Raw genomic sequence first — 16,230 nt, forward strand, 5'->3', positions numbered from 1 at the left:
CCGCACGTGCGGAGTCCGGCGCCAAGCCTTCTCCATAGAGCGACAACAAGGTAGGGTATGCGATTCCATTCTCCTCATATGTCGCTGTTTCATTAGTGTTGACGAATTTCCTGAATTTCCTGATGTGGTAGTTTAAAAAAGGGTATTACTAGAATGCCTCTCTAAATATGTTTTAGCCGGGCGCGCGAATGCCAGGCGATACATAGGTATGCTGTACAGGGTAGAAGTCATGAATAGTGGGCTAGAGATGATTTTTCAATTTTTCAAGAATCTATGAGACGAAAAAATAAGTCCAGTCGGATCAGGCCATGGTCTTGCCTAAGGTAGAACCGGTGAACCAGACGGCAGCACACGCTCCTAGGATTGACAGCCCGATCAAGCGCTTTTCCCAAGGAGTCTCATCGGTCAATCTCGCAGGACCGACGTTCCTTTTCTTCACTTCATATGCAGGCGCACTTCTTGTTTCTTCCTGCTGGGACGTACTGTTGGCGACAGCATAGTCCTGGGAAAATGTTCGCCACTTCTCGACAAGCTGCGCAATCTCGATAAGGTCCTCCTTCAACGAACCCGGCTCATCGGCATCAGCCTTCTCAATTTCGACGCTCTGGACGTTCCCGAAAAAGTCCACCACAGTCCGAAGACGGCCCTCCTGCTCACCGCCAGGGAACAGGTCCCATCGCACCCCGGGGTTCGAGTGAATCTTCGTTTCATCATACGAGTCAAATAGGTCGCCGAGCGTTTGCTTCGAATCCAGGCTCGTCACCCGATTCTCGAGGAACTCGAGCACGTAATAGGTCCAACGGTCAATCACCGCAACACCCACATCATTATCAGCATGGTGAGAGTAAGACGACTGGTCGAGCTCGCTGGACCCTGTCGCAATGATATTGGGCGAGTAAAAATGAGTGTACATCGTGTTCGCCTGGCAAGTGTCGATCATGAATAGCAGCTCATGGTAGCGCTTCTTTTCCCACATCTGACCGAACGCATCCGCCAGATCCCAGGCGCCAATCTCCTCGGCGTCCTGAAACTTGAGAAATTGATCGCCCCCATGGCCGGTCATATAAACGAGCACGTTGCTCCCGGCGTCTGATCCCAGGCGTTTGCTGCGAGGAACGTCTTCGTCCAAACGATCAGTCAACAGACGAATGAAATTCTCCACTGTAACCTCATATCCGCGATAATCTACCTCGATATTATCACCGTATAAATCCACCGCACGGTCCGCGTTACTGTAAACCGTTCCGGGAAAGGCATTTCGAGGGTTGCAGGCCATGTCATCCGGAAGCATGAGGATTATCTGGGAATCAGGGATACCCAACCGCTTCACGGTTCGATAGAGAGAGAGGACATTTGCTAGATGGCGGTAGTTAAACCAAAAGCGAGAGGTTGCGACGAGGACAGCCCAGTTGGACGTATGCTCCGCTGAGGCAAAGACCGCGAAAAGGAGGGATAGAAGGAAAGGGAGGGCTTGGAGCCCAAAGTACGGAGACATGGCGAGAGACGAAATCAAATCATTAGGAGAGAAAAGAATGGACGATGAGATCGCAACCCTCAACCGCGGCTGACTAACTTGCACTGCGGACTGTTGATCCCGCTTCCATCGTAGAATCGAGAAAGAACTGTGGTTGTTGTAAGCTGCTGTGGGGAGAACGTGGCTGTTCCGGGGCTGTCATAGCGGATTATTAATGGAGATCAGTGCCAAGCCACAGTCCCCGATTTCACACTACGTAGAACCTAAGGCAACGAAGATATTGGGCATTATGTTCATCTGCAGTACGAAGGTGCAGTTTATTATCTCTTTTGCTAAGCATACAGGTACGATCTATTCTTATCTTTAATCCACCTTTCTGCATCAGATCATCCACTCCGCAAGCAACGGGCAACTCAGCAAAGAGAAGCGTAATTGTGAACCCTGGGAAGTCCTAAATACATAGTTTCTACCATGTTATGGTTCGCGACGAAGCCTGTAATCGATCGTCAGCAATCAATCGGCTAGGAGCTATGAGATTTTACAGTTGGGTGCTCGGGGTTCTTTTGCACAAGAGTCTGTCCGAATATCTGCCGCATGTCTTCTCCCCTAATACGCGAATGGAAAAGCGGTTAAGCAAAAGGGTGTAAGAAAGTGCCAGTTTATTCACGTTCTTTATAGGACCTCGTATTATTCTCTCATGACAGAAACCTTTCCCCTAAGCGGCTTCGGAGTTCTTCTGCGAAGCTCATCTGAATTGCGGTCGAATAGTGCTTTACTACTAGCCTCAAACCAGAGAGGTAGCTCACTGGTGATTCAATAGTTCCAGTAGAGCACATTATCTCTGGCCTCGGGCGGAGTGGTCAACCCTTGCAATCCAGAGATATCCATAGTTCCCATTCTCATTGCTAACACCGCCAGCCCAACCTTTCTTTAGCCGCTAATTCTTAGATTGCCTCTTCGAGTCGAGATTCATCCGGGTCGACGTCAGTGAAATCAGATGGATGGCACATAGCTATACTGCTGGCTCCTAAAACGAAATCTGGATCCAACCCAACCTTCGATCTCCTCGGCTGTTGAGAGGTCTATCGGTCGCGGCGTCTGTCAAAGTACCGACCGTCAGTATCAGAAGACAGAGTCCTACTTTGTATAGGTACCTTGATTACTGAAACCGCGTTGTGGAATCAGCCCCAGCGTTGTGATATGAGTATCGCATCTCGAGAATCTCGTTACCAAGTTCCTCACGCGAGAGACGAACTTTGCAATTCTTCTTTGGTCCTCCATTTCGTCGTTGGTCCTTCTGGCCACTCTTAAGTTATACAGGTCGTAAAGTCATATTCATTGCCAGACGGCGTCGCAGTCTTACACCCAGTCGGTAATCCAAGTGGTATCAACACCTATCTCCTTCGGTACAGGCAGCGCCCGCTACCGCTGGCGTCAACTTTTCTAGGATATGCCATTCCTTAGGCTTGAAACGTGAGTTGTCCGAGCAATCCAAGAGGGAGTCTCATGAAGACTTTTCAGCATTGTCTGCTCATGAATATCTATTAGCGACCGAAACAGAATGTGGTCTCAGGTGATGACTTCTAATAATATACGAAAGAATACTCACCGTCGAAAACTAGCCTCCTGCATTTTCTTCTCTCGGAAAGAACTACCACATTAGAGATGAGAGAACACTTGCGAGGCGAATAAGACCGAGACTGGCCCCCAGTAGGATCAGTAGTCCGATGCTCTCTACGTGCGTTGGCGTAGTTAAAGTTCAGGGAATGGCGATATCCTAGGACATCGGCCGTAACCACCCACGATGCGTCAAAACGCGCCTCGTAAATGCATGCATAGCACGTCACGATCTGACTACGATCGACGGTCGGTAAGAATGCCGAATAGAATGCTAGGATTAAGCTCAACGGTGCCCCAGGGATTGTTACAAGGTTATTTGCTCCCGAAGCCTTCGAGAAGATTGCCATGCGTTCAGAGTACAGAGTATAGATCGGAAGCGAGAGTCCGGTACGCCAATCAGACAATCAGACTGCCATCAGTCAGCTTTCCGTGTTCAATGCCTGACAGCCTAAGGCTCGTTCCGCATCAATAGCTGGTAGCAATGACGCAGGGACCCATAATGGCGATCCTCTCGACTACCAGACGCCCAGGTGTTTGGCACAGACTCCTGTACAAAGGACTTAGGTAGTATGGTATCAGCGAGTTGGAGACCGGCCAACAATCTTCCGAGCTTGTGCCGCGCCGAGGATTCTTGCCGGGGCATTCCAACACTCTGTGAATGGGAGTAGAACAAATCCTGGTTTCTGGTTCTTGTTCAGCTTCAAATATTTTCGATAATAATGATGATGATGATGATGATGATGATGATGATGATGATGATGATGATGTAACTTGCCTTACCACTCTTCTTGAAGTCTAACAGAGTAGGATAGCAACGTAGTTGACCGGGTGATCGGAGTTAGCAGCGGTGGGCCGGCCAAGCAGCGAAAAGTTTTCGGGTGAGTTCCCTAGCCCCCCGGCCACAGCCAGGTTGTCGCCATCGCTTCAACCTCCAGCCTCTTCCCGCGGTCTTCAATTTCTTTTCTCCCATCCTACGCAAGGCCTCTCAACTGCCTACGCTCAATTCGTCTCCACTCTTCTCTTTCTCATCCCTCGTTTCGTTTTTCTCTTTTCTTCCTTCTCTCTTGTGTGTCACCCATCACATATCACATACATCCTTCACAATGGCCGCTAAGATCGATGCTCCCGCTGCTGCCCCTGCTCCCCAGCTGTCTGGGCTTCAGCTCTATTCCAGATTCGCCTTCGCTGGTGCTGTCTGCTGCTCCATCACCCACGGTGCTCTCACTCCCGTCGATGTGTAAGTCGCTCTCATTGCGCTATCTGTCACAATTTTGCGAACGCGCGCCTTTCCGGTCGATCCGCCGCCTATATTGAATTGTGCGCTGACATGCTGCTTCTTCGCGCCCTACAGCGTCAAGACCAGAATCCAGCTTGACCCCGTCACATACAACCGTGGTATGATCGGTGGCTTCCGCCAGGTCATTGCCAACGAGGGTGCTGGCGCTCTCCTTACCGGTTTCGGTCCCACCGCTGCCGGTTACTTCCTCCAGGGTGCTTTCAAGTTCGGCGGTTACGAGTTCTTCAAGCAGCAGTGGATTAACCAGCTCGGTTACGAGTCTGCCTCCAAGAACCGCACTGCCATCTACCTCGCCTCTTCCGCTACCGCTGAATTCTTCGCCGACATTGCCCTCTGCCCTCTGGAAGCTACTCGTATCCGTCTTGTCTCTCAGCCTGAGTTCGCCAGCGGTCTTTTGAGCGGTTTCTCCAAGATCCTCAAGAACGAGGGTGTCGGTGCTTTCTACTCTGGTTTCGGTCCCATCCTCTTCAAGCAGTAAGTACCCGAGCAGCGCAGTAGTAACTTTGGCCTCTGCTAACTCAAATTCTCCAGGGTCCCCTACACCATGGCCAAGTTCGTCGCTTTCGAGAAGTTCTCTGAGGCTATCTACGGCGTTGTCGACAAGAACACCCTCTCTGATGGTGGCAAGACTGTTGTCAACCTTGGTTCTGGTCTCCTTGCTGGTTTCGCCGCTGCCATCGTCTCCCAGCCCGCTGACACCATGCTGAGCAAGATCAACAAGACCCAGGGTCTCCCTGGTGAGGGTACCACCACCCGCCTCATCAAGATCGCCAAGGAACTTGGTCTCAAGGGTTCCTTCTCTGGTATCGGTGCTCGTCTCTTCATGGTAAGAACGATTCCATAAAATGCGCGTCTTATTCTGCTAACACGATTCCCAGATTGGTACCATCACTGCCGGTCAGTTTGCCATCTACGGAGACATCAAGCGTTTGCTCGGTGCCACCGGTGGTGTTGAGATTGCTCCCTCCAAATAGACGTGAGTGGGATTGTGATTGTTTTGGTGTATTATATCGCGCACTAGATTTGCCTTATACATTGTTCTAGTAGATTTTTCACTGAAAAGTCTTTTTAACGACCATTCTATTTTAGAATATATTACTTTGCCAGATGACTTCGTCTCTCAAGATCCAAGTATCACCAATTCTCCAATGGTATAATTTATATTATTCTTAAGTTTCGGGCCAAGAAATAAGGAACCAGACTCTGCATGCTTAATCGCTCGAGTTCGTAAGATTTGTGTGGTTTATATTATAATATTGCTTACCGGCATTGGTGGATTAAAAATGACTGAATGCTGCCTTGGCAAGGGTCTTCCAGTGACCAGCCAAGACGCATAGAAAAGTCCAAATACTAAGATAGCTTCGGCCTGCAACAACCATAGAATTGCAAGTGAGGGAGGAACACATACCGGCGGAGCAGGTGACTACACCTTACACATTGTCAGCACGAGAAATTTGGCAGACGCCGAAATACAAACAGCCGCATTTTCTGAGCAAGGACAGTTTCCTTTTACCTTATCATCCTATCATGACTGATGGCATGTAAGCTTGCTCAACATATTATTGCATATACAAATTCCTGGGTTGGCGAATAGAGTTGCCCAACAGTGAGTGACTTTGGAAGCTCAATATCCCGGAGAAGGTCGAGGAGCGCCAACAGCGAAAGGACGACGTAACGGATATATGTACTGGCAGCATTCAAATTTGCCACAGGAATAATGAGTATCTGTGAGTCGTGAATTTTATGTGCTAAAGATACAGAGATGTTTTTGTTTATGTCCGAACGTGTAGATTTGACGTTTGTGCTTTGTTGACCGATTCTGCTGCAGACGGGGAAGTAAAAGAGCCAGTTTGAGTTTGGCCATCAATGCCATATTATGGTAGATGCGGTATTGGAAGCCTTTCAAGAATGGGATAATCCAACTGGTGGAAAGAACTCACGTGTCTCCAGAACGAGAAGTACTTAGGTGTAAGTCAGTCATGAGCCCTAATCACCTCTAGGGTTCACTCTCCGACTGTGGGGTAACTGTCTCTCATCTGATGGTTCTTCCATCATTGTGCTATTCTCGAGATCGAGAAAAGCTACAAACTGAGGCGTTCGATTCTTGATAACAGATGTATCACGAGCCTTGGTGAAGGAAGGGGGTGTCACCGTCATACGAGGAGCTCGTCGCCCCAGAGGGAATATTGCACGCAGCTTGGACGCTTGGAAATGCTACTTGGTCGTCTCCTCATCTTTAAATCAACCTGCTTCGTTGTATTATTTTAGTTTCGCTATTGGAAGTTTTGACAGCCTTCGAAAGACCCTGAAACATACCATGAAGACTCGAAGGCAGGGAACAATCCGCCTGCCTCTTTCAATCTGTGCCAGTACTATCAAGCATAAGGAAGCAAGGGCCGGGGTGCATATAAATAGGCTGGGATAGACCATGTTTCGAGGTCTGGGGAACTGCCTTGTTACGGTAAAATAAGCGAACGAAAGATACAAAGGCCTGGGGTTTTATTAGATGATATCCAGAGGACAAGGCAGTATATCCTTAAATGATTTCGCATTTAATATGGGCAGGATAGTCGCTTCCTTATAATGTCTGGTTAGTAACAATCTTGGCCAGTCTGTCACTGTACGTGTTAGGCCAACCCAAGCTACACAAAAATGACAAACGAAACAGGAATGATGTGCATTAGGCCTTTCTGCCTAGATCCCGATCGACGTTGCACGAGGACTCGAGTCGGGCTCTTGAGTCTGCGTAGAGGTAAGATCTATTCCAGAGTCCCCAGCTGAGCGCCACGTTTAAGAAAAAGGCCTCGGGAATGCAATGTCTTACTGTTGGCCAGTGAAAAGAATGAATGTTGTTTGCTGCCACGATGGATCAACAACCTTGCTGTTGATTAAAATATAGTGCGGCTGGCCTAGTCATTGAAGATCCAGCTGGGCCTCCTCTTCCTTTCAGCAGCTCAGCTTTCCTTCTGATCCTTCGACACCATCTCCTCGAAATCGCCTTTGCTTTTCGAAACTGGTTTTCTTTTGACTGAGTGGATTTGGGGAACATGTTGACGATTTATTTCTAAGCCTTTCTTGTCCTGCGCCGCGAGTTCCATTCGTTCATTCGCGGTCGCGCTCTTCGTATTCGGACCCGTCTCTAATTTCTAGCCCATCCGTGCACATAGGCTGTTACTGTCGATCAATATCTGACGCCGGAGGGACACTGCGCAAAACATCGTTTCCCCAACATTCCCCGCTTGAGTGCTCGTCCGTTCCATCATGGCGACAGTTTCTCATTATCATGAGATTGGCTCGCCAGGTCAGCCAGCCAGGCAACCGCCTGGACAAGGCTCATCCTGGAGAGGTCTGGCTCTAGCGTCTTCTCACTCAGCACTTGTTGGGTATACAGCAAACCCCCGTGCTCGTTGAGACACAATTCACTGACAACCCCCATTTCCAAGGTTCCTGGTGATGCCCCTGGCCTTCGGGGACGCAGAGAACCCCAGCGCTGCTCATGCCAACAGGACGGCCGCAGTTGTTGTCGCGTCTGTCCTGATCGGACTTGCGTACTCGTCTTCACTCGTCCTGTTCCTGTTTCACTTCAATGAGCGAATGCTCCTGATTCAATGGCTGCTCGTGTATGTTTGCCTATCCGGTTATTGACTGCGAACTAGGCGACGCTCATGTGCTAATTTGACGACTCTCACAGCCCTGGCGTGATATGTAATGCCCTAGCGTTATTCAACGTCCTTATCAATATCCTATGTCGGGACTTACTTCCTCTGCATCTCTTGGAAATCTTGAGCCTAGGTCTCTCCACTGCGGCTGCGTTTATGTATGCCCTTGGTGCGCTCTGGCTTTACTCACACGACGCCAACAGAACGAATGCCGGAAACTCACATGGTGGAACGATTCTATTGACGGACGAGGAGATGCAACGACAGCAATTACAGCGTCTTTTGGAGCAGAACTCCTCGAGGAAATCATTAAGTCCGAGGGCGGTACAGAAAACCTATCGGGTCAACCACCCTGACCGGGTCAACTCATTCCTACCTCCGCCACATGAGGACGGAGGATATTGGAGCTGAATTGTCAGAGGCTATGCACGACGTAATGGGTGAGATGGGCCGGACGTTGAGACCCTTCTGATCAGCTCTACGAACACGGGAGTATTCTCAGATTATACCTTCGCCTTGCGACAAGGAGGAACGACCTGCTATGACACGCATATATATATATCCACTATATACTGGAATCATCCTCGCACGACTAACAGAGGAGGTAATACCCTGATTACTAATGAAAGAGAAACCTTTTGTATTTCACATGTAGTGTGCTGCGTCTGAGCTTGGTTTGCTTATTGTATTTATTGAAGAATACCTAGATTAGCATTATTGTCCCTCCCTCTAACTCATTACTAAGGTTGCCCTTTGTCCTTTTTCTGGCATTATTTCCGGTCGAGGCTTAGTATTGACTCGGCTCAGAAAGCACCTCGGCTATTACCGTAATGGGGCTAGCCGTGGGTCAAGTAGCGCGTGAAGGCACCTTCGGTATCTCTGAGAATCTCAGGATTACTCTCTAAATTCACTCTCCAAATAACTGTCCGATCATCTTTAGAACTCACTTGATGCCATACTAGCCCTTGCGACATAATATCTGACCGCTGTAATCGAAGATGGCGAAAAGGGTGACGCTCTTCGAACCTCCGCAGCTGGACCCCTCGAAGGCGCAGATCGAAAACGTGTTGGAGCTAACGCCGGTGCTTGACATTGGACCTGTCAGTCATAATCCCTCACTCTACATAATCTCACGCCCTCTAACTATGCGGTTCGTCGTCACCAACAGGATGTCTTCACAAATACCCGTCCTCTCTGGCATCCTCCCGGTGCCCGAGGTATTTACGGCGGAGCCGCCATCGCGCAGTGTCTGTCAGCCGCAATGCGGACCGTCCCCGCCGACTTCGCAGTCCACAGCATGCACTGCTACTTTGTCCTCGCCGGCGATTCTGAGATCCCAATTCTCTACCACGTCGAACGAGTCCGTGATGGGAGAAGCTTTATCACACGAACAGTCCAGGCAAGGCAGCGCGGCCGGCCCATCTTTACAACCACCCTGAGTTTCAGCAAAGCAAACAGTGGTGGAAAAAAGAAGCTCGAGCACGCTTCGTCAATGCCCTCTGCTCCCCCTCCAAGTCTACCGAAGTCTGCTGAATCACGATTCAACCCGCATGGCGGCGGGCCGTTTGAATCAGTCCGGGATGAAATAGTTAATCGTGCGTCCAAACCCGAAGACAAGAGGGTCAGACGCTGGGTGCGTTGTAAAGGGAGGATCTCTGATGCCGGTGCCCAACATGCCCACCTATCTGCTCTCGCATATATCACAGACAGCTTCTTTATCGGCACCGTCTCTCGGGTTCATGAGATCCCGCGATTCTCGTCCGCCGCAGAGCTGCAAAGGGCTCTAAAGGCTCTGAAGAACCCATCCGATCTTGATGACGACGACATCGTGCGGGCTCTGAAAGAGCTCAAGGAGGAAGAAGCAGCGGATCTACAGCGCCGGCTAGAAGGTGCTCTTAGTAAGCTCGAGCAACGGAAGAAGAGGGAAGACCACAAGGAGATTGGGATGATGGTTAGCCTCGATCACTCAATTTATTTCCATAACCCGTGGAAATTCCGCGCGGATGAGTGGATGCTCACAGAGATGGAGAGTCCTTGGGCCGGTGAGGGGAGGGGCCTTGTCCTGCAGAAGATTTGGGCTAAAGACGGGACTTTGATCGCCACATGCACGCAGGAGGTATGTTCCCTTCTTTCTTACTTAGCTTTGGATGGATGCGCATCCATGTACTTCCGCTTCTGCAGTGTTCAGCTGGCTGATATTCAAACTTACAGGGGGTTGTGAGGCTGAAACAGGACGAGCTGGTTCGCGCAAAGATGTAGGAAAGATGTACGACTGTTGATTCATATTCACATTGCATTATATCTTCTTTTTGGTCTTCTGACTGTACTCTTACACTTGACAGGAGTCCAGATCACAGTCCAGGTCACAGCGCTGATTACTTAACTGCCTTCACTTCTTCGTCGCTTTTCCTTTCTGCATAGATATATATTCTCTTGGTTTCCTCAGAAACATCGACCATAGTACAGGCTTAGATTACTATGTACATACGAAAGCCTACCACTTCGCCGCACTTTAGCCATGTCATATGTTACAGACTAAATATTCTGAATATAACCGTAGAAGCAATTCAAGCAAATACCCTTCAGCAGGCCGATATCCCCTCGCCATATGTGCATGCATACTTAACTCATCCCACTCACCGAAGACACTCGCAGAAGACAATCGCAGGCTAAACAATGACAATGATTAAAGACAACTGAAAAGGCAGAACAATGCACGCAAGTTGATTGCTTTTGGAATCAGAAAGCCGCCCGCCCGATTTTGCATGACCCGAGAACAGAAACAAGGAAAGCAACTTGTAACCCCAGGGAAAATGCAAATGATGATGGAACGCCTTTTCCCGCTGCTTCCTCCCAGGTTCCCACCCTTCCTCACGCCTTTCTTCCATCTCCCTAACGTGAACTAGTCAGACCTCCATTTTCTCGCCGTTCTTCTCCTGCTGCTGCCATATCTGTTGCTGGCGTCTCTTTTCACAGAACTCAAGAGCTTTTGCTCCCCAGATCTCCCTGCCCTTATATTCACCCACATGTTCCGGCCAGCTCTTCACCTCTCTCGCCAAATTCTCCAGCTCCTGCATTGGGAGCTCATCAAGCGTCGTTAGGAACGTCTTGACTCCAAATACGATTGCGCCTGTCCGAGGGAGTCTGCGAAAAGTCTGCCGTTCACGCCGGACTACAATATCCTGCGGAGATGGATCTGGGTTGTCCTCGGATAACGTGGTGGGACGGTACAAGATCTCAAACAGATTCTCGTCTGGTCGTTTCACTTCCACAAAGTAGTTGGATCGTTCCATGGGCGATTCAGGTGTGAGGCGGCAGAGAAACCTAGTTCATGACGTGTTAGTATAACGATTCGTCCTTCATTCCTTATGGCTTGACTTACTTGCTAACCGAGTTGGCTACTTGCTGGTGCCATAATGGGACTGGGTTGTGCAGCTGAGAGATTGTCCACCCAATGCGCTCTGCTACTGTCCAGCCAACAGGGAAGAGACTTGCGCTCGCAGCCCTGCAAGTCAAAGTTAGCATGGTTTTTCTGGTTTCTCTGTGGAAAATCCCAATCCCAGTGGTGTTCACTCACAGGTAATACTCTCCGTCTTCGTTCTTCATTAGGATGCTGAGGTCCTCCATAGTCAATCTCACGGCGATTTCCAGAGGATCCATCTGCTCATTTCTTCCTCCGCCGAAAACAAATGTTTCGCCCGTAACTTTATTGTACACTGTCGTCTCCTCGCCGTGTCTCTTCATATCGAACATGTTCGAAAAGCGTTGCGTCAGAAACTCGACCACCTCCTCTAACGCCTCAAGGCACGCTTCGTACGACTCCGGTAGGCACTGAAGGACTTTTTGTTTCTCTCGTGCAAGCAACTGGCTCCTGACAACATGCTCATCCATATAGTTTTTGTCCAACGTAAGCCAATTCTCAACATCCAGCTTTCGGACATCCATCATGACCCGATACCTATCCCTCCCTTTAATGGGCTGGGCTGGGTAAGGGGCCATTCGGTTGATGTCATTGCAACCGGCACTTTGTGCAATGCGTTTTGTAGCCGCAAGCCATGATGGAATCTCTTTCCTGACCCTGAGAGCGAGGAAGGTAAGCAACAGGATTGCAAGACCAACTGATGCCAGCGTCTTCATTTCCTCCTTGCAGAAGATGTGATGATACAGAGAAAGCCAAATGCAAAGAAATAAAAAAGAAAAAGGAAGCAAAGCTCCAAGAAACTTCCAAGCTCTCTCACACTTCTTCAAAACTCCACAACTCAGACCTGGCAGACAAAAAAAAGAAACTGCTCAACATGGCGAAACTTTCTCTCCTCCGATGAGGGCAATGGCTCCAATTATAATCGAACCCCCGGCCTTGGGCAAAGATCATCACTTGGGTCATACGATTAGCTATAGTTTGGACCTCAACATTCCGGATTCAGGGTGCCTGGTTGAACTCTGATACGCTCTACATTTCCCCGCAAAAGCCGCAATTCGCCGCCCCAAAAAAGAAAATGGACCTGACAGCATCCACATGATCGAGCAGAGTTTCTCAGCTTGTCAGGTCGATCGAGATCCACCAGGCTTTTGGGGTTAATTGTAGGAGCCTTGGGGGGTTGGTTGCAGGATCCTCTAGGTTCTGGATTCTTAGTGGGCGGGATGTCCCAAACAGTGCCGCAGGTTCATTCTGGCCCTAGATCCGCAAAGCTACTGTAGCTAAGTCGTCACTACCGCTACAACCGTGCTATGGGTCGCAATGTTAACATGGATGTACGAGGCTAACCTGATATAGTACTAATTATGGGGAAGCGCAGCAGCCACTATGGAAGCAGCAATTCAAATCGTCAGGCGAGCTCTCGCGTATTCGTCCGTGCGCACCGATTCATGACAGACCTCGTGAGCTGTGGCCAGGCTCGAGACACTAAACGAATTATTATTGAATTTCCCTGTCTCACAGGTTCCTGCGGTTCCGTTTCTGTGGAATTCAAGCTCTTAACTCTGCTTTTCTCCGATAATGACGTCTAAAACAAGGGGCAACAAAGCGACAATACCAAGTCGAATGAATACTAAAGAAGCAAAAGGTGGGAGACTGTTGCTCACCGAATTACGAGAAATTGAAAATAGCGCACCAGGGCAATTTGGAGGCGTTCGTTTCATGACACCTGAGCAATATTCACATTGAGATTTGCTGAAGATCATACATCATCTTACCCTTGTGCAACAGGAGCTCCCCCAGAGAGCGTGGGATGTTGCGTGGGCCAACCGAAACTGGGGCTTTGACGGTCACCAGCCTCAACAGTAATACACCCGTTGTCAGACGGCACGAGAAGTGCTCTGGTAGGTACGCGCCCCTTGCCGCAAACGGAGAACAAGAGACTGAGGAAAGACATCCTTCATACATCGCTCCATACGGAGGGCATCGATTTTCAAGCGTCCTGTGGGGATGCCTGATTATTCCGGGCCCAACCACTGGCCAGTACAGTGTCTCGGCGTTGCTGACACTATCGTGATCCGCAAAGGACTAAGTTCGTGGGGACGGTCTGGAGTCAAGACTGACGTACTATGAGGTGTCCTTGCAGGCGAGTGATGCTTTTTCACCGATTGCTGTGCACAGGCATGTTGACTCCTAATGCCGTATCAAACTAGAGAGATGCAACGCTATAAAAGGATCCAACGAATTAGCGCGCAGACCAGTAGGTAATAGGCCTGGTCTCGCACGTTCTATGGAGCCCTCCAAACATATTGTGCCGAGGATTTACAATTGACTTTTACTCAGAGAAACGGAAGGTCGACAAGTCTAGTGAAGAAGAATGAATCCGATGATCGACCCAGAATTCAGCTGTGCCAGTTTACATGTACTCGGCCCCCTACTAAGCCGCTTGGTCCAGCTGGGGTTTTTGCGCTGCAACCGCCCCATATCCCGGAAGCGCGCTTGCCGCTCGATATTATGGAGAAGCGGGTACAAAGCATGTCCGAATGACAATCAATCTCTTTCATGATCATTCTTTCGATCTGGCGGTGTCAGGATAGCAAGATGGCTACCAGTTTTTCGGTGGCATATTTCTTTTTTTGCTTACTTTTTCCATGTCCGTTGTTTGCCGGTCCTTGATCGGCTTTCTACACTCTCCTTCCTGTCGGGCTCCTTTTCAAGTGTTTCCCGATTCCCGTGCCATGGAATCAGTCTGAATTAGCGTCTATTCCTTTTTCCCGGAATCTTAACGGGGAGCTTTGGCTTGTTTAGCGCTTTCCACTATTCTCTGAAGCACTTCTTAGAACTAGCCAGGCCCTTTTCGCCGATCTCTCATTCGTTGCTAGCATGATTTCCTTTCTCACCGTAGCCAGGCGCGAAGGGACACAAATCCTCCGAGGAAGTATTTGCCCGGCCTTGCCATCTGTCACGTTGCTTTTGGACAGCTAAACTTGTCAAGCCAATGGTCACGGGCACGACCACCTGCTCCGAGGTGGACGGCCATTGGTAACAACCACGTCAATGATTGATACAATCGAGTATCTGTACATGGATCCAGGTCAAACTGAGCCGACATGACCCCGCGATTTACTCGCTCAGCCCCTCAATGCGCACGGAACACACCTCTAGGTTCGATGTGATCGAGTAGGGCAGGGGGATTTACAGCTCTGCAGCCAAACGGCACTACTCCAGAGCACTGGCAGACACACGGGCTCTTTCTCATGTTGGGTTAGTTTGGCTTAAGCGGTGGTACGAGATATAACTCACGAAGGGGCAAGCACCAGGCTGTCGTCCTTTGCCCGGCTTCGGAATCCAATCAGATCTGAGGGAGCTGAGCAAGGATCTCTCAGCACGGACGCGCCTCCTTGAGCTGATGCGAGGTGATGCAATTGCAAGGATTCTTCTCCGCATTTGCGCCTCGAGCCTATGGGACTCTTGCACGACACGAGACAATCGACGGGAGGCTGTGGCTGTGCCCTTGAATCGACAGGGGGTTCTTCCTCGAAAGTGGATGCCTGGGTATCTGCAGGTTGAGGCCATGTGGAATGTGTCAGACTGCTTACTCTCCTTCCACCTGCCTTGTCTGTGAGGTCAGTGTGAGCCGACCGGAGTCACAGACCAGGTTTTTGACCCACGTGCATATGGCAAGATAATACATCAGAGATCGAAGGCTGCGGAAGAGTGAATATGGAGCAGAGTACAGAATCTGAAGTGCCTATACTTACCCCATCGGCGTTACTCCTTCCCGAGCAGATGTAGGCCATGCTACATCGTTACAGGCATAGGCTAGTAGTCCCTGGCTATACTAGTGCCACAGCTCTGTGAAAAATAAATGAAAAGGCAACTCACAATATAAACCAATTCGACCGCACCAAAGGAGCAATAAAAGCAAAATGGCAGTCTAAAACAAGGCTCTGGGTCAAGATTATATCCCATAGTTTAGCCACTCAGAAGCTTTCATCAGAGCTGCAGAAGGCTCTCTTTTCTTTTTCTTACTTCCTTCCGCGATGCATTCGTCACCTTTGATCGTCGGGATGGAAATACGGCGAGTACCGCCAAACCGTGTTTGCGGAAACGGTAGGAATCTTCAATTTCGAAGTGCTCAGTAATCCAGAGGTCTAACATGGAGTGCAGGAGTGCCCTGTCTCGGTTGCCTTCCAATAATAAGGCTAAGTTACGCTTAAATTGCTATTCGATTTGGCTGCAACATCCATATGTCAATCTATCCATTCTACACAATTTTCCGTCCGTGGACACGTCTACTGATCCATTGCACGACCAGATTCCCATCGATCGACTTTGATCTTGACAGCAGCCGACAGATGTGCTCAGCTTACTCCGTACGTTGAGCGGACCTCACGGGTTTTTCTATACAAATAAGTGACCATTCCGCATCGGTATACTGTACTTTCAGTAGTTTCGTCAAGCTATCTGCCTTTGTATCTATCAATGCGTTGAACGAAGGACTCCCTAAAAGACCGGATGAAGCAAACAAACATATAGGAAAGTGAATGATATCATGAGACGGTGATCATAGCTATGTAAGAGGTATAACTGTATGGCGGTTAACCTAACTAGGTAGGCAAAGGTATCCAGAAATGAAAAAGCAAAAAAAAAAGGAAAAGGAAAAGAATAAAAAAAAGAATAAAAAAAATCGTCAATGAATCCGCCAGCCAGGGGATGGATGATAGACGGAGGGAAAGCTAGATAGGAAAATATAAAATTTGAA

General features: G+C 49.2%; 5 protein-coding genes across 5 annotated transcripts, besides 1 other annotated feature; 3 read left to right on the forward strand and 2 right to left on the reverse strand.

Moving 5' to 3' along the window:
• Positions 1–16,230: part of a sequence feature (contig 1.14 1606..364334(-1)) that runs on past both edges of the window.
• Positions 302–1,569, reverse strand: ANIA_00871 (GPI-anchor transamidase; the record flags this gene model as incomplete). The annotated part of the gene is made up of 1 exon (XM_653383.2): positions 302–1,569. Exon 1 carries the CDS (start codon positions 1,493–1,495, stop codon positions 302–304), a length of 1,194 nt encoding a protein of 397 aa, XP_658475.1. The 5' UTR covers positions 1,496–1,569.
• On the forward strand, positions 4,074–5,501 carry ANIA_00870 (putative mitochondrial phosphate carrier protein (Mir1)). Its single transcript, XM_653382.2, has 4 exons — positions 4,074–4,331; positions 4,446–4,865; positions 4,923–5,217; positions 5,270–5,501. The coding sequence occupies exons 1-4, from the start codon at positions 4,198–4,200 to the stop codon at positions 5,363–5,365; spliced, it is 945 nt and encodes a 314-aa protein (XP_658474.1). The 5' UTR covers positions 4,074–4,197; the 3' UTR covers positions 5,366–5,501.
• Positions 7,653–8,461, forward strand: ANIA_00869 (uncharacterized protein; the record flags this gene model as incomplete). Its single annotated transcript, XM_653381.1, has 3 exons — positions 7,653–7,774; positions 7,835–8,011; positions 8,083–8,461. 3 exons carry the CDS (start codon positions 7,653–7,655, stop codon positions 8,459–8,461), a joined length of 678 nt encoding a protein of 225 aa, XP_658473.1.
• Positions 9,049–10,309, forward strand: ANIA_00868 (acyl-CoA thioesterase; the record flags this gene model as incomplete). Its single annotated transcript, XM_653380.1, has 3 exons — positions 9,049–9,150; positions 9,219–10,166; positions 10,262–10,309. 3 exons carry the CDS (start codon positions 9,049–9,051, stop codon positions 10,307–10,309), a joined length of 1,098 nt encoding a protein of 365 aa, XP_658472.1.
• ANIA_00867 (heme-dependent oxidative N-demethylase family protein) lies at positions 10,835–12,329 on the reverse strand. Its single transcript, XM_653379.2, has 3 exons — positions 11,628–12,329; positions 11,433–11,555; positions 10,835–11,374 (listed from the first exon to the last, which is right to left on the reverse strand). Exons 1-3 carry the CDS (start codon positions 12,185–12,187, stop codon positions 10,957–10,959), a joined length of 1,101 nt encoding a protein of 366 aa, XP_658471.1. The 5' UTR covers positions 12,188–12,329; the 3' UTR covers positions 10,835–10,956.

Source organism: Aspergillus nidulans, chromosome VIII (genome assembly GCF_000011425.1).
Source record: "Aspergillus nidulans FGSC A4 chromosome VIII".
In the NCBI taxonomy this organism is placed as follows: domain Eukaryota; kingdom Fungi; phylum Ascomycota; class Eurotiomycetes; order Eurotiales; family Aspergillaceae; genus Aspergillus; species Aspergillus nidulans.

Excerpts from the sequence above, each read along its gene's own strand:
- ANIA_00870 (XM_653382.2), top strand. The coding sequence starts at position 4,198 with ATGGCCGCTAAGATCGATGCTCCCGCTGCTGCCCCTGCTCCCCAGCTG. Across the intron at positions 4,332-4,445 it reads GCTCTCACTCCCGTCGATGT|CGTCAAGACCAGAATCCAGC; the intron begins GTAAGTCGCTCT and ends CGCGCCCTACAG. Across the intron at positions 5,218-5,269 it reads TCGGTGCTCGTCTCTTCATG|ATTGGTACCATCACTGCCGG; the intron begins GTAAGAACGATT and ends CACGATTCCCAG.
- ANIA_00867 (XM_653379.2), bottom strand. The coding sequence starts at position 12,187 with ATGAAGACGCTGGCATCAGTTGGTCTTGCAATCCTGTTGCTTACCTTC. Across the intron at positions 11,556-11,627 it reads GAAGACGGAGAGTATTACCT|GGCTGCGAGCGCAAGTCTCT; the intron begins GTGAGTGAACAC and ends TTTGACTTGCAG. Across the intron at positions 11,375-11,432 it reads GTAGCCAACTCGGTTAGCAA|GTTTCTCTGCCGCCTCACAC; the intron begins GTAAGTCAAGCC and ends GTCATGAACTAG.